The 22,406-nt window shown below is 37.4% G+C and overlaps 1 protein-coding gene across 1 annotated transcript; it reads right to left on the reverse strand.

The window, feature by feature from the left end:
- Positions 1-1,575: 1,575 nt before the first annotated feature.
- ccdc175 (coiled-coil domain containing 175) lies at positions 1,576-13,602 on the reverse strand. The gene is made up of 19 exons (XM_051868258.1): positions 13,459-13,602; positions 13,185-13,270; positions 12,530-12,641; positions 12,256-12,391; positions 9,685-9,913; positions 9,493-9,615; positions 9,285-9,394; positions 9,117-9,198; positions 6,106-6,242; positions 5,908-6,018; positions 5,749-5,820; positions 5,174-5,309; positions 4,965-5,093; positions 4,707-4,845; positions 4,333-4,412; positions 2,182-2,334; positions 1,990-2,092; positions 1,857-1,900; positions 1,576-1,761 (listed from the first exon to the last, which is right to left on the reverse strand). Exons 1-19 carry the CDS (start codon positions 13,523-13,525, stop codon positions 1,612-1,614), a joined length of 2,199 nt encoding a protein of 732 aa, XP_051724218.1. The 5' UTR covers positions 13,526-13,602; the 3' UTR covers positions 1,576-1,611.
- Between the last annotated feature and the right edge of the window lie 8,804 nt (positions 13,603-22,406).

Consider the following 22,406-nt stretch of genomic DNA (forward strand, 5'->3'; position numbering starts at 1 on the left):
CACAATGTAGTTAACAGCACATTTTTTAAATAATATAAATCAATGCATTTTGAGCTAAAATCAACAAACAAACAATTGTATTTTATTAACTATCATTAAAGAGTTCACCCAAAAAATGAAAATTCTGTCATTAATTACTCACTCTTATGTCATTCCTCACCCGTAAGACTTTCGTTCATCTTCGGAACACAAATTAAGATATTTTTGATAAAATCCGATGGCTCAGTGAGGCCTGCATTGCCAGCAAAATTGCCACCTACTCCCTTTTTCAGTGCCCAGAAAGCTACTAAAAACATTTAAAACAGTTTATGTGACTACAGTGGTTCAACTTTAATATCATAAAGCGACGAGAATACTTTTTGTGCGCCAAAAATAATAAAATAGCGACTTTATTCCACAATATCTAGTGACGAGTGATTTCAAAACACTGCTTCATGAAGCTTCAAAGCTTTACGAATCTTTTGTTTTGATTCAGTGGTTCAGAGTGTGAATCAAACTGCCAAAGTCAGGTGAACTATTGAAGTTTCAAAACATTCACGATGTAACGAAGCCTTGTTTACTAAAATCATGTGATTTTGGTGCTCTGAACCACTGATTCGAAACAAATGATTCTTAAAGCTTCGAAGCTTCATGAAGCAGTGTTTTGAAATCGCCCATCACTAGATATTGTGGAATAAAGTCGCTATTTTGTTATTTTTGGCGCACAAGTATTCTCGTCGCTTTATAATATTAAAGTTGAACCACTGTAGTCACATGAACTGTTTTAAATATGTTTTTAGTAGCTTTCTGGGCATTGAAAAAGGGAGTGTTATTGCTGGCACTGCAGGCCTCACTGAGCTATCGGATTTTATCAAAAATATCTTAATTTGTGTTCCGAAGACGAACGAAGGTCTTACGGGTGTGGAACAACATGAGGGCGAGTAATTAATGACAGAATTTTCATTTTTGGGTGAACTAACCCTTTAATGAAGTAAAAACATAATTTACCACTTTATTTACAAAATATTAATCTCCAACGTACATTCACGAGTGTACCACGACGTGTTGACGCGAGAGCAGACGTTGTTGTGTGAACGCACGTTGGAGATTAATGTTTTGTAAGTAAAGTGGTAAATTATATTTGTTTGTTTTTTTGTTTGTTTTTGCCCAAACATTTTTTTTTTTGCTTCATAAAATTAATGATGTGTTTGCGACCTTTGTGGTGCTCGAAAGTGGCAGTTGTGTAGGCTGTCAATGGAGGAACAGAAAGCTCTCAGATTTCATTAAAAAGAGTTCATAAAAAAAACTTAATTTGAGTTTAGAAGATGAACAAAAGTCTTACGGTTTTGTAACGACATACATGCTGTAAAATAATATTTTGCTCATTGTAAGTTCATGTTACCTAATGTGCAGAAAAGTCATTTTTACTAATGCTAAAAATTAAACCTAATTACCAAACTTTCTATAATCATTATAAAAATGTTTCTAGTAAGACTGTTCTAAAAATCAGCTAGAAGTTGCTCTTAAAGATTGAAATCTCTGTAACATATTTTATATGTCAGAGGATATTGGAAATAGTGGAAATGCTGTTCCATATTAATGTAAAGTATAAGTGTTTATTTCCTGACTTTTCTAGTTTGGCTTCTCTAACAAGGAACTTATGCCCACTAACTCTTTCTCCAGCCTGTTGTTGATGTCACCGATGTGATGTTTTCTTTCCTGAATCCTTAATATGAGACTGTATATGTTCTCCACTATCTTCTGGTCTTGATCTGCAGATTCCTAATATAAAAGAGTTCTGATTAGTTCATTTATTGTAAAGTAACTTGATAAAGTTTATCAAAACATCAAGGTCAGAAAAGACTTTTTGCTTGTACCTCAGTAAGCACCATATCTGTGGTCCAGCTGTCTATTAGACACTCTGGGGATAGAAAAGAGACATGATTTGTTCTGGATCATTATACTAAGAGCACAATACTTCAAAATGTAAGTGGTTGCCAAAAGACTTACTAAAGAAGGACTGTGTTTCCTCTGTCATCCACTTGGCCTCCTGCATATATCTTTCCTTGTCTTTCTCTGCATCCAATATTTCCTCCCTCATTTGTTCAATGTACTGCAAGTACAGAGATGTTAGAAAGCACTGCTGAAAAACATCTCAAGCAATGTGCTAATGTGACTGTACTGATTAGTGTGAGTTTTCACCACAAGCAGACGACTGTTTTCCATCGTAACTTGCTCAAGCATGACCCTGTTCTCATAGATGCTTTTTTCGACTGCACTGATGTCTGCAGCGTTAGCAGTTAACATCTCCATATGCTTGGCCCTCGATGTCATCAACTCTTTCTTCAAATCATCCTACATGGCAGCAAACATACAAATAGACTCTTAAGGCTATGTCTAGTAATCCATACACTAATCTGGATACATTTGAAAATGTATTTTTTTTTCTATGTCCTCTATGTTTTAGCCTTCCATATACTGAGATGCTGTTTTTGTCCTGAGAAAACTCAGCTTTTTAGGGCCCAAACACCGATGGTGTGAAACTTTGCACACGCGTCAGAAGTGGTGAAAATTTACGTCTGATATGGGTTTCAGAATTAGGTGTGGCAAAATGGCTCGATAGCGCAACCTACAAAAAAATTTCAATTAAGCACCCTTCGCGCTACGTTTCACATACAGGTATGAAATTCGGTAGACACATGTAACAGCCCAATACTTCAGAAAAAGTCAGTGAGAGCAAAATCTGTAAACCGAACAGGAAGTGAGATATTTTGAATTTTCTCTGCAAAATTTTTACAGTTTTTGCCATTTCCAGATGTTGTACTTTAACGAACTCCTCCTAGAGATTTTATCAGATAAACATCATATTTAGTCAATCTAATCTAAAGGCCTTTGCAACATTAAATTGCGAAGATCTTGAGTTTTCACTGAAGTGTGTGTCCGTGGCGGCCTGACAAAATTAGATGTTTCTCCATGAAACAGGAAGTTGTTGTAACTCAGGCATACAATGTCCGATCTGCCCCAAACTTCATGCTTTATTAGAGTCCTGGCCTGAACACATCTACATGCCAATATTTAGTTACAGTCATAGCGCCACCTGCAGGCAACAGGAAATGGCATGCTTTAAACTGTAATTCACTCACAGAAACACATTTCAATATGCCACGAAGTATCAAACATACTAAAAACACATTAAATCATGCAACACTTGGCTATGTGCTAATGTTTGCGATAAACGCCACGAAACAGGAAGTTGTTGTAACAATGTCCGATCTACTCCAAACTTCAAATTTTTGATAATAGTCCTGGCCTGAAGACATCTACATGGCAATATTCAGTTATAGTTAAAGCACCACCCGCTGGCAGCAGGAAGTGCGGCACATCAAAATGACTTTGCCATATTTATCCTATATTTACCCGCTTAAATGCATGTCACCCACTGTTCACTGTTTTCCTAAGGCCACCGGGTGGCGGTGGCCCCAGGTGTGAGGGCCCTTTCAATGCTGCTTGCAGCTTTAATTGAAGATGCTTTTCCAAGTGGATAAATTTGAAAATGGCATTGTAGTGTGAAAACAGAGGTATCTGAAAACAACTATGTGTTTAGTCATGAGACGCACACCCATAGATATCTCTGTTTATACCAGCATGTGCCTGCTATGTGCTATTCACTTTCACAGTGTTGCTAAAGATACATGTTTCTTTGTACAATCTTTATATTACATTTCTGCAAAGATGACAGAAAATGTACCCTCAATTGCTCTCCTGCGGGAAATCATGAGGGCAACTGCATTTTAGACCATACATGGAGTGGCGATTGAGTGTGTCCTGAACGCACCAGTAAGAGATGAGATATTCTGCTAATAATGTGATCATGGCAGAAGAACAGCATGAAAACTTTACTGGCTGCGTCTTAATAATGTATCCTTCACTGACTTTGCTATCCCACAGTCCTGTGTGACAGTTGAGCTAAAAAATAAAGATGGCGTCTGAAAGTTGCGGTTGGAGGTCAGTTTGTGTGTAAAAAAATGCACTTTTCACAACCGTTTAAAAAGGACATTCTATATAGTATGAATGTGACAGTGAAATTCGGACATACTATATCCGCCATGTTGTCATTGTCATGTGACAAGGTGTGTCAGTTGCATCGCTACTATATAGTATGAAAGGCATAGTAGGCATATTTGTATGCAGTATCAGTGTGGACAAGAAACTTTTGACGCTAGAGTGGACAGGGAGAGTTTTGAAGCAAAACAGCTGTTTTCAAATCTATCCGGATTAATGTAGACATAGCCTAAAACCATCAGGTAATTTAGAACACAATTGGGAAAAATGCAATGCTGAATAAATATTAACCTTTGGCTGTAGGAGAGCCGCAGTCTGCTTTGTGACCTCCTGAATAGAGAGCTCAAGATGTTCTTTTTGGGTTTCCAACTCTGGTAAAGAGAGAAAACACAAAATCCTTACAAAAACATCTGAGTTTACCTACAATCGCCATTGAATTTGACAATGCAAAACCCTCAAAACATCAGTTTACTGTGCTTTGATAATCTCTATTCTTTCTCATTTCAATATTTTACAATAAAACAACCCAGTATTGTAAATAATATCTCATAAAGAAACTGACATTTGAAACACAACACTAGCTGAAACAACAGGTGGCCAGTTCATGACTCCACACTTCAGTGCAGTGTTGAGCTACATGAGAAGAATAGAAATGAAGCCTGTACCTGTTATTTGGTTCTTTAAAGTCTGATGTTTAAAATGCTCAGTGTCTAACTGAGACTCCACTGTCTCTAAAATCGACTCCTGGGCCTTGAGCTCCTGTTCTTTCTCCAAATGAGTTTGAGCGATTGATTCTGAATCCCTCTTTAGAATCACAAGACATACATTTTTAGTTTGCAGATGCAGTTATGCATGCTTGGCTAAACCAAAAAATGTTTTATTAAGCTTATAATAAGTATATGAAAATGGATTTTCTCTTGTACAGTAAGCTGTAGAATTTCAGACTGGTAGTTCATTTCCATTTGTTTCCCCTCTTCTTCAGTGTTGGCCAGCTCTTCTGTAAGATCCTTTATCACTGAATTCAATAATATATGGTCTTGCAGTTTCTTCTCCTACAAAAACAACAACATGTCTTAGATAGAGTGATGTCTCTTTGTATTGCCACCATTACTGACTAGTGATTCTGTCAGACCTCCTCGAGAAGCTCTCCATATCTCTTCTCTGTTTGTTCGATGGATGCATTCATCTCCCTTACATACTCCTCATGTTCCTCTTTAAGAGTTTTCAGAGATTGACATATTTTCTCTCTCTCAGCTTCAATTGCTGCCCTGGGTACAAAAATGTTAATGTCATAACAATAACCATGTTAACTCTTTCCCCGCCATTGACGGAATTTTCCGGCAATCCATGTTTTTGCTGTTATGTGGTAGGGGGCACTATTACACATTTTTGGAAAGAGTAGAGAATGTCTGGATCAAAACACAGGCGAAAAAGAAGCAGAAATAAGATTATTAAAATTAGCATTGAACGCGACAAGACGACTGTTGGAATCCCTTTACTGTTGGGAATTTGTCGCATCGCTCCGTGCCGCATCCAGTATAGACAATATCACGGATTATTATGGGTTCTATTGTCTTTTGACGCATCGTGTTGCGCTGCTTGCGTCCGGTGTAGACACGGTGTAAGTATATGTGAAGTATATGTATATATATATATATATATATATAAAACATTATAAGTAATATTAAAATAAAATGTTATACAGACCTGCTCATGTTCTGTTTGGCCAATTGACCTTCCAGTTCCTCCAGAGTTTTTCTGAACATATCTGCACTGATTCTAAGAGACAACCATTCAAATAAAGGTATGAAAGAATTTATTTGTATGTAGTAAGACAAAACCATAAAACAAAAGACAGGGCCGTACATGTTAGCGTCATGAAGCTGTCTCATCTCTTCTTTCATGTTTTTGATTTCAAATCTACATTTGGCAATGGATATAATGTCTTCATCATGTCTCCGTTTATTCTCCTCTAACCTGAAACAAAATGATCATTTTAAATACATTTGAAGGTAGTCACCATGATGAAGCAAAGAAGAAAGAGTACTAAAGAGACAAATGTACCGTTTGGACAGACTGTGTTTTTCAGCAATCATGTCATCTTCCTTTTTCCTCTGAGTGTTGAAGATGTCTGACAGTTTAGCGTGGGGCTCTGACAGAGCACTTTTCACTTTCTGTTCTTCCTTTATCTCATTTTCAATCTGAGGAGAAATCACATCTCCTTACTGTGCCTCAGACCCAGGTTAAAAATTTCACTCTGCTCTTTACAGATGGCTTAGATTGGCAGTTCAAGTCACCACAAGAACTGAAGATCTATTATATTACATAATATATATAAAAAAATATAATATATAATATAATTATACATGAAAAATATTATATTAAAATAATATGAATATATTTTTTGCACGACAATCAAGCACCCACCACTAAAATGTCTGTTTTATTACTGTAATACAGTAAAAAAAAAACATCCTATTCAGATTGTTTTATTAAAAGAAAATTATATATAACTGAAAATTAAAATAAAAAGTGAAATAAGGTTGTTCTCCAAACCTAACAACACCAAATAGAGGTCACTCTTTGAAAATCAAGTGTTCAGTCATTCTGATAAAGGCCTGGCTTCTAAATGTGACTAGATTGCAGTGTTTTGTTCACTTACATGCTTTAGACACACATGTTGTGTAACCCACTATAGTTCATGTCAAGGTGACGTCTTCTGTCACTGTGTGCTATAATGCCTGCGTAATTCTGATACTTTGGTAAGGAACATTTGTTGGTAAAGAGTTGCAAACTCTTCATTTTAGCCAACTATTAATAGGCCCATGACTAGCACAGAGACCTGGAGGGCAGAACATACAAAGAACTACAGCACAGGTCTGTCAATTTTCCATCTCAAAAGAAGAAGAAGAAAACAAATGTTAGCAAAAAGTTTTGGGCACTTGTGATCCATATACAGTACAGCACCTGCTGCAGTATTTCAATCACTAAATACAATGGGACATTTTAAAACGCTTAACGTGAAAAACACTTACAGTAAAGTGCCTTAATGTACTAAAACAGAGATCAAATTCAGTATACACCTTATTGATGATGCATACAAGCAGATGAGCCCAGTATATGAACACAACGAACAGATGGTTTTCTTTATAATGGTTTTCGAGAAACTGTGTTTTGCATTTATATTCAGAGTTTATCTGCTTGCCTGTACATAGTAAGCATCATCAATAAGGTGTATATTTAATATCCCCAGAATGTGTCTGTGAAGTTTCAGCTCAAAATACCTCACAGATCATTTATTTTACCCATTTTTGAGTGCATGCAAAAACATGCTGTTTTTGTGCATGTGTCTTTAAATGCAAATGAGTTGCTGCTCCACACCCCCTTTCCAGGAAAGCACTTCCTGCAACATCTCCTGCCTGCATCGGATACTCTGCCAAATACTAACAAAACATCTGCTTGGTTTGATTAAAGTGTTTAAAACACTGTATGTGTTTTAAATCTATATCAGTTTAAACTTCTAATTTATCGTTTTCTGAGCACACATCTGAAGCACACGCACAGAAAGCTGGCTGTCAGACAGCACATCCCGTGAGTATTAAAATAACTTCTCTTTCATGTCTTATTGTGTTTAATCTGTCAAATACACAAGGTCATGTCAAAAACACACAAAGTTCACATAAACACAGTCGGTTATGTCTGTGAACGTAAACAGCAGAGACAGAAATCCTGCATAAACCAGCATGAATTCCAGGTCACAAGGTCTCAATTCACAAACAACAATGTTGTTTTAGTATTGTTTATATACTATTATAGTGTTTATTAATATTTTGAATTTGTTTGTATTTTTATATTTTCAATTTTAATTTTTTTAAGTTTTAGTAATTTTGTTACATGCTTTTGTCTTTTTAGTTTTTTTTTTTAATTTCTATTTAGCTTTATTTTTATTTTTGTAATTTTAGTACTTAGTCACTTATTTTATTTCAGTTGCAAATTAGGGCAACATTTCAAATATAATTTTTTATCTTTGAAGGAACACTCCACTTTTTTTGAAAATAGGCTCATTTTCCAACTCCCCTAGAGTTAAACAGTTGAGTTTTACCATTTTCGAATCCATTCAGCCGATCCCTAATGATATTGCGCAGCGTCTCTCACAAATGTCTCCATGGTTGCAAGGCACCAGGGGGTCACAGGCGCTGCGTAATATCATTGCGCCTGCTGCACCCATGGTATGGCAGCAAATTTCCTTGATTATTACACCAGAATGAGAGTATAGTTCCTAACCATATCGGCCTAGAAAATCGCAACTTTTCATTTTCCGTCGGTCTTTGTGCACGATGTAACTACAGAAGAGTCAAGTTTTAAATAGGAAAAATATCGAAACTCTTTGGTCATTTTTGAGCGAGATGCTAACGGTCTAATCAGATTCAATGAACTATGCTAAGCTATGCTAAAAGTGGTACCGCCAGTCCCGGAGATCGGCTGAATGGATTCGAAAATGGTAAAACTCAACTGTTTAACTCTAGGGGAGTTGGAAAATGAGCCTATTTTCAAAAAAAGTGGAGTGTTCCTTTAAGTTTTTTACATCTAATATTTATATTTTATTTTATTTAAGCTTTATTTCAATTAATGAAAGTTTTAGTTAAAAATAGTACACTGACAGTCTCTTATACCTTGCATAACCAGTATCATCGTATACCGCAAGCTAGGTAGGTAGGTATTAGATAGATAGATTAGAGGTATAAGATAGATGGTTAGACAGATGGATGTTCATATATCCAGACCAGGCGCACACCTATTGACTGCTTGAACTATATAACATCTAAGGGCAGCCCAGCACTCGGCTGTATTAAAGGTCATCTATGCACATTGTGTCTTTGAAGGAAAGCATTTTAAAAGCTCAATGTGATGGCTGCTCAGCGGGACCTGCCAGAGGCAGGAAATCGATGCTTCAGATCTGACATCTAAAGACTGAGATTTGAGGGTTTTGATCCCTTCCGAAAAGAGTGCATTAAACACATAGCAGCCATTCGTTTAGTGTCAGGAGTTTCACAAATATGTCTGCCTCTACTTACTACTATCATCTGCTCCTGAATGGCCTGAACTTTCTGTTCAAATGCTTCTGCCAATTCAAGCTGTTCTCGCTCAAGAAGCTCCCTGTTGGTTATATATAACAAAGCTGATTTCTGTTGACCAGAGGTGAAGAAAACAGAAAGAGACAACTGTTTTGCAGTGCAAGTTACTTTTCTCGATCAAGTTCTTCTGTCTTACTGATCTCCTCATGAAGCCATTCTTTGCACTTTATTTTAGATGCAGTCAGTCTAGCGATGTTTTTCTCCAACTGGGAGATATTCTGAAACCAGATGAATGAATTATGCAGGCAGTACAAATAATCCCATGGCAACATTATTTTAATATTGTTTTGACATTTTATTGTGCGTAGATGCTTACTTTTTCACACTGTATGACCGTTTCCTCTTTGTCTTGGAGTTCTGATGCAATGATATCCATCTCCCTGCGTGTTTCTGCATTGATTTTTCTTTGTTCTTTCATCTTAAGAACAGTTTTCTCAATCTAAAGAGGGAAAATATGATTTAAATCACAGCTTTTGAGTGAAAATCTATACCATTTGAAAAAATCTACCTCCTTTCCCACAGCGCGTTTGCTTTCAGTAAATGTTTTCCTCTTCTGAATCATGTTTTCTTTTAGGTCCTGTTGGGCAGTTTCCACCTGGGCAGTTTTGTCCTTCAGTGATTGGATCTTATTCTGTTTTTCTGTAAGCAGTATCTGTGAACCAGCTTTCTTTGACAGCTGCTGATTCATCTGATCAACAGCATCTTCATAGTTTCCTTTAATGTTTTCTTTCTCCCGACTGAAATATAATGACAAGAGGAAGACGTAAACATGCATTTTATCATTTGTTTGTGAGTTTTTAATGCTTAAGTGTGTAATTTCTACATCGCCAAACCGAATTGCAAAAATAATGACTGTTTTCAAATAGGTTTCTCAAATGTTTTCCATTGGTCAGACAAAAAAGATAGCCCCTCCTTGAACTCACGCCCTTAGGTGTGTTCGACTTGATGTGGCGCTGTGTAGACCGATCGTTGTCTGACTTGAAGCAGTGCATGCTGGTTAGAAATTTCGTCTGATTTAAAGGGATAGTTCACCCAAAAATTAAAATTCTGTCATCATTTACTCACCCTGAAGTTGTTCCAAACCTGTATGAATTTTTTTCTTTTGCTAATCACAAAAGAAGATATTTTGAAGAATGTCAGTAACCAAACAGTTGATGGGCTCCAATGACTTCCATATTTTTTTCCCCTTACTATGGAAGTCAATGGGGCCCATCAACTCTTTGGTTAACTAGAAACTATCTGAGCGAATTTGAGGAAATATTTGAGAGAACTATCCCTCTAAGACGGCTCAGACGCCACATGACTGTGACATATATATACGATCAAAGTAATGGCTGCATGAGCTCTGAGGACAACGCAGCTGATCATGATTGGCCGGATTGACTGATGGCAACTATCACGTGTTTTGTGTTCACTCTGATACATTCAGCTCAGCTGATGCTCACAGATTTCTGTTTTTGTAACAGTAAAAACTCTTTTCATGTAACCACAATGTTATATTGTATCATGTTTATCAAAATAAAACTGATACAAATATATAGACCCATTTTATTGGTATTTAAAGGCCCACTGAAGTGCCTTGGAAAGGCAGCTTTATTCACTGTGTTGACGTAATTTCCATTGAAACAGGTAGACAGGGCGAAAACGGACTTCAATCGCGTCAATGGAAAGCATATTTACACTCTCTTATCGTTTCCTATCCTCTATATAGTGCACTATGTGCCATTCACCATACAGAAACCAGTAAATGTGTGAACAAATGACCGAATTCAGCTGCAGCTTAAGCGTCTGTTTATAGTGTAGGAGGGGGCAGGATATCCGATTCTAGAGAGCATTTGATTGGACAGAAGATTTGATGAGAAGCTGAAGTCCACGTTGATGTCATGAAAATCCGTGAACCATTTTAGTGTAAGTGAGAGGCTGTAAGGCTGTGCCTGAAATGGCCCCCTATACCCTTAAAAAGGGCACTATTTGAGGGGACAGACATTTGTAGTGGTGTCCGAAACCATAGTGGATGATGTTGAGTGCACTCATTCAATCCCACAATGCACCGCAATAATGAGTGTACAACCCATGCATGCTCAACGGCTAGAGAATACCCATAATTTACTGAAAGAGTCGCACACTGAATGAATTCCCACGTCTCGCCAGAAGATGGCGTCCGCAGCTGAATCAATCATCCATCCATTTTCCAAACTGCGCTGGTCAAGAATATCATACAGGTATAAATTCCTTTTTAATTGATCATTGAATCGTTTAATTAAGGTTTGTACATGCTAATTTCCATGGCAGAGTTCAACATAAATATTCATTACTACTGGAGCTGCCAGTTTGCTACGTTTCAAAAGATTATTAAACAGCAGCACTAACTATGCGAAATCGGCATCCCTTCCGGCGCACTCAGCGCCCGAATTCACTCACTCGTTTCATTCACTCCTTCAAGTGGACTATATTAGTGGAGTAATGTAGGGAATAGTGAATAGGGGGGGATTTCGAACACAGCATAAGTTTTGATTGCTTATATCTCCTAAATGCAAATTTTGTCTTTGTTTTGGAACACACCAGCTTATTCATAACCTTAAGGCCAACATATTCATACTAAAAGCTAAAAAACTTACATTTTGATTGCAGGGGGACTTTAAATAGTACAGGCTTATGTTGAACTTTATTCTATGTAAGGCACTGTATTAAGCAGTATAAATTACTGAATAAACAGTGTTTCTCTTGCTTCATGAAAACATCTGAAACGGCTGTGTATTTGACAAATATCGCATTTGATCCACTACATTTGTGATAGAGTACGCAAACACTGTGCAAGCGCCACTATGGGAAGCAGAATATCTCAAACTTCATTTCTCTGTTTTCAACTCATCCCCGACTGCAAATGGTAAATCTCACAGATAGATTACATCCAGCCACAGCCGAAGTCGAACACACCTGTTGCTTTGACAAGAAAGTTAATGTTGAAAGAAATGTACACACTTCAGCTTTAATTAGTATGGTGTAGCTTAATGGTACAAATAATAACGTGAACTACATTTGCCATGATCCCCATGGGTCAACATGTTTAAATACTCACAACAGAACAGCATTTTCTTGTTCAAGGAGTTGTTGCTTCTCCTCCATGGATTGTATGTCATCTACTACAGATTTCAGCTCAGTTTGAAGTCGATTCAACTCTGCAGCATTGACTTCTCTAGCTGCAGTTACACAAGCTTCAAAAACAAACAACAAACAACTTTAGGATGTTACCTGAGCAGTTTCCCATCTCTCACCATGAGTTGTTGCCAGAGATGGCACAGACTTTATTTCATAGATTCATCAGGTTTCCAAAGATTTGTGGATGAACTCACCTGATATTTCACTCTTGATATCATCCTGTAGGTTAACTGTTTGATGTCGAAGCTTGCTCGTCTCAATGGTTTCAACCTCAAGTTTCTCATGTGCTGTTTTTCTAGAAGATTCCTAAATAAGATTGCCATAGTGATATCAACACATACATTGATCATTCCTGTCATGAATTATCATCTGAATTTGGTAATGTTAAACTTTAACAGGATGGAAAATGATATTGAGGTTTGATTGATTACCTCAATATTATTTGTTTTGTTTAAAGCACTTTGATTAGAGAAAGGAAGAAACACCTACAGAATATTTATTAAGAAATTTTCCATTTTTTTCATGTTAGAAGGTATACAGTGGATGGCACTCAAAATGGCAACATCACTCAAACTAGTCATTCAATTATTTGAATTCACCCCTGTTGACTTGTGACAAAAGAAAACATTGGATATGAATTCCATCTCTTAAAAATTATGAATTTAATCATTTATATTATTATGTTAAGAACGATTACAAGACATGAAAAAGTAGGCTGCTGCATAACAGAAATTACACATCGAATATGTACTGAATATTCATATTTAGCCCTATTTCTGAAACCAACAGTAAAGAATGAATCAGTTTTAGATGATGATGATTCAGTTAAGTGTAAATACTAGCAAATACCAGCTCTTTAATGGCTTCAGCTGTCTCTCTCAGGTGATGACTTGCTTCTTGACTAAATGAAACACCTTCTTCCCTCAGTCGTTTATCTGTAAGGTGTCAATGCATCTATATCATTTCACAGATAAATTAGAAAGCGATTCTTAATATACATATAATGGCATAGGGCTTATTGAAAATGGTGTGATCGAAGCGATTCTAGAATTTGCCACTAGTTGGCGTATGAAATTGTGTGTTTAAAAAGACTTTTAACCCCCTTACAAAGAAAGTTTCTTACCTAACTCGCCCAAATGTTCTAAGGCAATCCTTACAGCTGGAAAATCCGGCACCAAACAAGCCGCCATATTATTCAAAATTATTCTATTTTTAAACGGGAAAAGGACGACTTAACAAGCCATTGGCAGAAGAAACACGAGTTGAAAACAACAGTTCATCTGTGTACTGAACACGTTGGCATGGCGACCGTTATAGCAAGTTCACGAGACTCCATGATGAGCAGTTTTCCTCAATTTTGGTTGTATGTAGGAAGATTATGAAGTAAGCAGATCTCAAAAAAGATTTCAAGTCTTGGCCTGAATACTTTAGGTGTCAGGTGTTTACATGAAATCTCTTTACTGTCCCTTATTTATTTATTTATTTGTTTGAAGGATTTACATTGTTTAGTTTGTATAGTATTTCAAGAAAGATAATCCTAATAATCCTAATAATTTTTTTATTTTGTTATTTGTTGCAAAATATCCTGTTTTTAATCAGTATTTTGTCTTATTTTCTTTAAAAAGAATACATTTTGTAATTTATTTATTTATTTAAATTCTTTGTGTGTGTGTGTGTGTGTGTGTGCGGATTTTATGTCTTATAGGAGTGATACAACACTTACAAAAATATACTATGGCAATAGTTTCCACCAAAATACTATTGTTGCTATTGTAAAATCCATCTTGTTCTGTCCTTCAAACAGTAAACAGACTATTAATTTGGCTGAAACTATGGTTACTATGGTACATTTTTTATTTTGTTTTCTCATGTGGCAGCTGGTCAGAATCAAGAAAAGCACCATCATATTGATATGATTGCTAATCCTTTGTATTACAGCTCTGAAGACAGAAAGTGCTTTGATGGATCACAGAAGCAGCTGAAGCAGTGCTTCTTTTGAGGGCCTGTCTGAACCTGATACCCTTTTGTAATCTTCTGAGACAGTGAAAGGAAACGAGGTAGTTGATGTGGTTCACCAACTCTCGGAGAGGCTGTCCTTTTTAAAATGTCCATTAGAGAGCGCTGTTGGTCCTTGTAAAACAGTAGACAGTAGCCCAACATCCCTGACTTGAAATGCAATTAGAATGGGCTAGAACTGCAGTGTTGCTATTGATTTCCTTACCACAGCATCTAGAAAATATTATGTGTATTTTTTATTTTTTTTTCCCCACAATATATGGAGTTTCTGTCTGTGTGCAAGGCTGTGGATACTGCCATTTGAGTCTACGAGTTCATACTCTTAGTCCACTATCAGCAAAAGTCTATTAAGCATAGGCTACACCTATAATTGATTTTTACTAGATAATGTTTATATTAGTGCTGAGATGGCAATCCACAAGTTGCCACCACAGTCTCTGTACCATGAAAGATGATAAAAACATACTCTGAATCATGTCAAACACTAGGGCTGGGCGATATAGTCAAAATAATTATCACAAGATTTTTCATATGAGTGAAAGTAGTAGCCGGTAAAACCACACATTGCACTATAGTTACTATATAGTTTCTATGAAATTTGTTATGAAAAACAGTAGCCCCAAAACTGCTATAGCCTATTAAAGGCAGGGTAGATGATTTGTTTTAAAAACATTTTTTTGTTATGCTGGTTGAAAATTTCTTCACATCCTGATAGCAATCACTAAGTTAAGTGGTCTAAATGTACTGTATTTATATGTATTTATATCATCTGTGGAAGGTGTAGGACCATAAAATGTTCATCCAATCATATCCCTCAGTTTCGAGGGATATGATAGGATGTCGTACCTGCCTGTCAACGTATATTTTTACATACCCTCATGCACCCTGTTCATGCAGACATCATACGTCATCAGCATGTTTCATGCTATATGCAGAGTTAAAACAGACGCCAGTCACGAGCATGAGCACCGCAACCAAAACAGCAGCCATGTTTTACAGTTCCTCCTGTACCAAAACAATGAACTTATGATGCATTCATGCCATAATTACCATAATTTGGAAGAGATGGAAACTTGTGACGTTATACTCGGTTCGTGATTCGAATTTATGCGTTTCAATGTCAACACTATCAACGCCGAAATGAATCTGCAGCAGTCAGGTCGTACAGGTCAGTGATGTTTAAGTTGTTTACATTCATTATTATTGTAATGTTATGTGCTTTGAGACATGAGGTAGTTTAAACGCCATCTCTCATGACACTTTTATTTGCTCCCTGCTGTGTTCATGTGTTTTGGAGGAGGTGTGGCTTTTATGCTTTCAAAGCTAGCTCGCTATCACTAGCCTCTCCGAAAATGACCTACCCTACCTTTAACAAAACAAATACTGCAATTATTTTCAATTACTCCTTTAAAGGTGCACTCTGTAGAATTTCAAATCCACTGTTTGGAAGTTAGTCGGGCCGACACCAACAACAAACGCGTAACCAATCAGCATTAGGGTGCGTATGATGGTCGAGGAGAGAGAACGAGGAAGAGGGAGATTTGAAAATAAGGAGAAAAAAAAGACTGCAGAACGAGAGACAGGACACAATACAAAAGAGCTCAAAAGAATGTCACTGGAATGGTTTATGACTGGGCAAGCACTTTAGGACCTGTGTTTATATTAGAAAAGCTTTCCAGCACTGGAGAGAGCTAAGTGGGAAGGCCTGAAAACAGACGTGGATCACGCTTCTCATGTGAGTAACACGGTTTTAATTGTCTGGAGCTGCTGTGCTGTTTGCGACTAACAACGAATGCTTCGTACTCTACGTAAATTTTTTTGTGCTTCCTTGTTGTTCATTCATCAACTGCGCTTTATTTTCCGTAAAGCACTTTGTTGCACATCAGCTGTGATAAACAGACATCCACTCGCATTGCGTGTGTAACAGTGGCCATATAGTGAGAGTTTTGCAGGTAAATGACTGCGCACTGATGACCACTAGAGAATTCAGTGTTTAGCGTCATTGTTAGTGCACTCGCTTTGCATGTCAGCAGCAGCCAGGCTGGGGTTCGAGACCGACTCTGAGCAGGTTGGAGTGTGAGTTTTGGAGGCGGAGCAGTGAAGAGAGGGGTGGGATTGTTTGGGTTAATTTCAAATATCAACAATGTCCAACAGTGTTGTTCAAAATCTACTTACCGCACCTTTAAAACAATTTGTTATGAATATCCCACATTTCTGCCCTAATCCCATGGTTTCCGTTAGTGTTACTAAAATAAATCATGGTAGTAAATGTTGGCACCTTGTGGATTGAAAAGCTAGAAGAACTCTATCATTGTGGCTCAATGTTTCTCGTGTTTTCCGCATCAGTGTTGAGAATGTCAGCGCTGTTTCATCTGGATTTAAACTAGTTTAAATCATGAGGCATTTAATTTGTATGGGAGAATTCTGTACCGAACTGGAACCACTGGATCACTAACGCTGCGGTGTGTTTTGAGCCGAGCTAATGTTCCGTGTGGCGCGCGGTTCAAACGAGCAGCTCTGTTTTGTTCCGCTTTTGCTGTGATTGCTGTTTAATGTCAATGTTTCTCATATGCAACGGAAATGGCAGCACTTATGCAAATTGGCACTGGCATCAGTGTGATGGTCTGCAACACGCATGCACAGCATTATTTGCATAGTGCATAAACATTGGGCGAACTCCAAATGGCTTTTTTTTAACCCTTGAAGGGTACATTGGAGCATGTGTAGGGGCGTTCCAAACGAAAGTGAACAACTGAATCCCTTCACGAGGGAACCTTCCACAAGTCTGTTAGCGAAGGGAACATGTGATGGTCACTTCAAGTAATTTAATCGTCTATGGTCATGTGACCCAGGGTGACAAGTCCCCACTTCAAGGGTTCTGCTTTTTTGGAGCGAGTAGGACAAAGGGATGCTCACTTCTGATTGGAAGTTGCCCATTATATCGAACACTTATCGAACATTTGTTAAAATTTATCGAGGAAAATTATTTTGCAATTATTATCATTTCATCGCCCAGCCCTAACTGAAATAATTTGTTTCTGTTAAGACTAGTGCTTTGTAATGATCTTCACCTTTCAAAGTAGAAACATCGATGATGCAAGTCTGGCTGAATGAGATTGCACTCGTTTTCATCTTTCCCAGTCTGAACGTTAGTGCTCCCTGCCAATGCAGTTGAACTGGGAAACGGTCCAAGCAGAGTGATTTTAATTGGACAGAGGTTCAGTAGCCAACATACTAGCTGATGTGGGCAGCAGAGTGAAGGGAAGAGCCGAGGCTCATAGTTTAGTTTGTGATGGGAGCTTCTAACTGTCTGCCGCCTTTTCACAGCTAGTAGCCTCTTAGGAGAACTTTAACAGGGATCACTGAGGTCTTGAGTAAAGCTTTTTAAAACATAGACTTGTAATAAAGCCTATCTAGTGGAACACATCAAATGTTTCTTTTTGATTCTGACCCCAAGGGCCACAAAAAGCCTCTAAAGAGCCCCAGCCTATAATTTCTGACAGCTGCAACAGTGGCAAAATGGACCAGGCCTGCTTCCAGCTTGTTTTTTTCGTTGGTTCAAGACAAGAACATCAACACAACTCTCAAATTACAGTCATCCCACCACATGCTTGTTCAGGTAGGCCATTGCCACACAGTTAGAATCCTGTGCGTCCTTCACTTTTGTCCTTTTATACATCGCTGGGGTGCCACATCCAGGCCAAAGAGTGTTCGGTGTCACACGTGGCTGTCTCCTGTGTTGTTTGCAGACAGGCCCATTATGGGGCTTGATTGTGCATAATGGAACAGGTAGTGCTGTTACGCTGTTAAAGTACTTGGCTTTGCTTCAGACCAGGGTCGTGTTACGATTCACGTACATAATTTATCTATGATTCAAGGTCAAAAGCCCCTGCAATAGAATGACATCTAACATACCAGTACGTGAAGTGGGTTTAATGTTTCTCATTCCGGAAGTGAGCACCGAGGATTCTTTTCCCAAATTGCTGGTTTTAATATTGTTTTGTGAAAAATCAGCAGTTCTTGGTTGGAAGAGGAAATGGGGAAAAATAGATTACGGTGTAATGGTTGCATATAATGGGGCTTAATTCTCTGTCTGATAATGTAGCAGGAGGATTAACTCAATGATGGTACAGTACGCTGTATTAAAACACAAGACTCATATTGCATAATCCCTTTATTCAGTATTGCACATTCTGTCTTTATAAGAGCATTTAGATTTTCTTGAATCAGCATGCAAACAGTCACACCTCCATTACTGAAGAAATTTATCAACTGGGGTTTTCTATGTTAATGTATTTTAAAACATCATTAATTTCTGTGCTGGAACGCTGAATTTTCAGCAGGATCATTCAGTCTTCAGTGTCACTGAATTAAAAATGGAAAACAAGAGCAGGATCTAATCGCAGCAGTTGCAGATTTATTAAATTCAAACTCAAAACAAAACAAAGGACTACAAACAGAACAACCTTATGCTGTAATTAGAGCGGACAATAAACTGAAAGAAACACAGAGCTTAAATACACAAGGGAAGCCAATCAACGAAATAGAGAACAGGTGCAACACTTAATCAATCAATCAATGAGAAACCATAGAAACAAACTGAGGGTACGTTTACATGACAATGTTATGCTTAAAACGAAGAAGTTTTTCCTTTGTTTTCTCTGTGTACAGACGACACCATTGTTAAAATGACCCACATTCACACTGATCCGTGAAAACAACTAAAAACACTGTATTCTACTGCCAGGCCATTACATGACGATGAAACACCATAGACTGAACATGTAATATGCATGTGCATGACATCGTCATTTCCACAGATTTGCGTTTTTGTTGTTTACAGAGGGACCGCTTTCAAAATCTTGCACTTTGAAACCTGTTTTCAAAAGCTTGCTTTTTCAGGCACCCAAAATGCTGTTGCCGTGTAAATTAAGAGCTAAAACGCAGTTTTACATTTATAGTTGAAATTGGTGTCATGTAAACGGCCCCTTAAACACAGGAAACTGAACTAAAGCACGTATCAGAACCCACCCAAAACAGGAACAGATGCTGCGTCCCAATTCACATACTATCCATCCTAAATAGTATTTGAAACTAGAATTAGTGTGTTCCAAATTGTAGCATGCTGAAATAAGTATTCCAAAGATTCCCGGATGGTCTACTTTTTCCGGTTAGAATCCGAAATGGACATCCGTGCACACTCTAACGGCTAATATTGCCCACACCCCATTGCGTGTTCGATTAGAACTACAAACACAAATAAAAAGTGTTAAAAAACTACAAACATGATTGATGTGCGAGTCAAACGGTTAAAGGGTTAGTTCACTCAAAAATGACATTTCTGTCATTAATTACTCACCCTCATGTCGTTCTAAACCTGTAAGACCTTCGTTCATCTTCGGAACACAAATTAAGATATTTTTGATGAAATCTGAGAGCTTTCTGACCTCCCTATAGACAGCAATGTCATAACCAATTTCAAGGCCCAGAAAGGTAGTAAAGACATCGTTCAAATAGTCCATGTGACTACAGGGTTTCAACCTTAATGTTATGAAGCAACAAGAATACTTTGTGCTCAAAAACAAAACAAAAATAATTACTTTATTCAACAATTTCTCCTCTTCCCTTTTAGTCTCTTACGCTGTTAACATTGTAAACACAGTGCAGCACTTCCGGGTTCTACATCAGAACGCCGGCTCAGTATTGGCTCCAGCATACACATGCATCGTGGTGCTCACTTGTACAGCATCGGCCAATACTGAGACGGCATTCTGACATATAACCCAGAAGTGCTGCACTGTGCACATATCTTAATTTGTGTTCTGAAGATGAACGAAGGCCTTGCAGGTTTGGAATGACATGAGAGTGAGTACTTAATGACAGAAATTTCATTTTTGGGTGAACTCACCCTTTAAGTAAACAGGTTTAGATAAAGAGGTTTGAGTGATTAATAATCAGTTTCTAACCTGACGAAAAGATATTTATTCAATGTTATCCACATTATATTTAATCTGCAACAGCACTGTGAACTTGAAGATATGACCAATATTGTAAAGATGCGTTCGGACATTAACTTTTAAATGCATCATTATGCAAATTGCAAACACATGAGGAGAGTTTTCAGCATGATTGTAACTGTGACAAGATGATTAACAGGGCAGTTTTTTAAGAGTGACAGGATGCACATAACTAAACAACAAAGCTGTCCGTTAAAGACGCAATTATGACGAAGTAGTATATCCCAAAGGATCCATAGTATGTCCCAAAGGATCCTTTTTTCAGGATCTTTAATAAATCAAAAGATCACAGCATTTATTTAAAAAATTTTTGTAGCATTATAAATGGCTGTACTGTCGTTTTTGATGGATTTAATCTATCCTTGCCAAAGAAAAGTATTAAAAAACACACTTTTGAATGGTAGTGTATTTATGCACCAAAAAAAAAAAAAGACATAAAAAACATTTTTAAATATATATTTATTTCACAGAATGCACTTGAGCCAAACAACATAAAGCAACTTAAACAATTAATAACTAAAACAGATCTCCCATGACTGATGTGTCTTCTATTCAATTCAATTCAATTCAATTCACATTTATTTGTATAGCGCTTTTCACAATACATATCGTTTCAAAGCAGCTTTACAGAGAATGCATGTCAACATTACAATTTGGAGAATGCAGTTAGCTAATAATGTAATAATTTAGGCAATTAATTTACAATCACTGTTAGCAATTTAATTGAAGGTAGAAGCAAAGAGCTCCTGGAAAAATGAATTACATATTAACAATAATTAGCATATATAGAAATTTGCGAATGTGCGTGTTGATCCAGATGTTGCATCTTCTGAAGTACTCTCTAGTCACCTCGGGACGGAGCGATTGTAGGGTGATAGAAGATCGGTTAAGTACACAGGAGCTAAACCATTTAGAGCCTTATAGGTCATTAGCAGTACTTTATAATCGATACGGAACTTAATAGGTAACCAGTGAAGAGATGATAAAATTGGTGTTATATGATCATATTTTCTTGACCTGGTAAGAACTCTAGCAGCTGCATTTTGTACTAATTGTAGCTTGTTTATTGAGGAAGCAGGGCAACCAGCTAGTAATGCATTACAGTAATCTAGTCTAGACGTCATCTGAGTTCTGAGTTTCAGATCACCCTGTTCCTCTTGCTGTCATTCCAATTCATATTCCAATTCAACATCCAGTGGGGACATTCAATTCAAATTAATACTCATGGATTGAAAAAACACCAGTTTTTGAATTCTGAATTTTGCCTAGTCCCATCATGCCCAATGTGCACCGCATTGTAGCTGACACTCTATTATTTGTGACTGATGTGAATAAAAGATTACAACACGACCACGTCTCTGATGCAAACAGTACAGAGAGCCGAGACTGTACAGGGATCTTGAGCTGTCATCATTTCCCATCTGCTGTGCCACGGTGCTGCAGGCAAATTAGAAAACCCTTCCCTCTCCGTATAGACTTTCTATACAGCTATTAAAATGAGATACTTAATGAGATTGTAGGGAAGGGCTGGTTGTTGAAATCAGATTCTGGGTGAAAGGATGTGTGGAGAGGTTATGTATACTAATTATGAAATCATTACGATAGAAATAATTACACAGAACTATAGGATGTTTAAAACACATGGCATGCAAAAATGTGTTGGGAACACAGAAGTGTTTGCTAGTAAACTGTTTGCTTCAGTAATTTCTATTGCTTCACAGATGGGATCAAACAATTAGCATAAATGTCAGTGCAGCAGGTGAGCAGGTGTTTTCATCACTGTGCTGTGTGTTGGAGACCTCCTGGTTCTCTACAGCTCTCAGATGGCAGATTACTCTTAAAAGTGTTATAAAAAACCACTGTATGTTGTTGTTTTCTCATTATTGGCACTTGAAAGGCTTCCTTTATCAAGAACACACAACACAGATTCATGCTGTAATGTTTGAGTTTTGTTCTGTTTAGTTGTTCATGTCTAGAGTTTGTTTTTCATTGGTCACATGTTCTTAGTTTCCCGCCACTTGTTTGTTGTCATGGTTTC

The sequence above is a fragment of the Ctenopharyngodon idella genome, chromosome 17 (genome assembly GCF_019924925.1).
Source record: "Ctenopharyngodon idella isolate HZGC_01 chromosome 17, HZGC01, whole genome shotgun sequence".
NCBI lineage: Eukaryota > Metazoa > Chordata > Actinopteri > Cypriniformes > Xenocyprididae > Ctenopharyngodon > Ctenopharyngodon idella.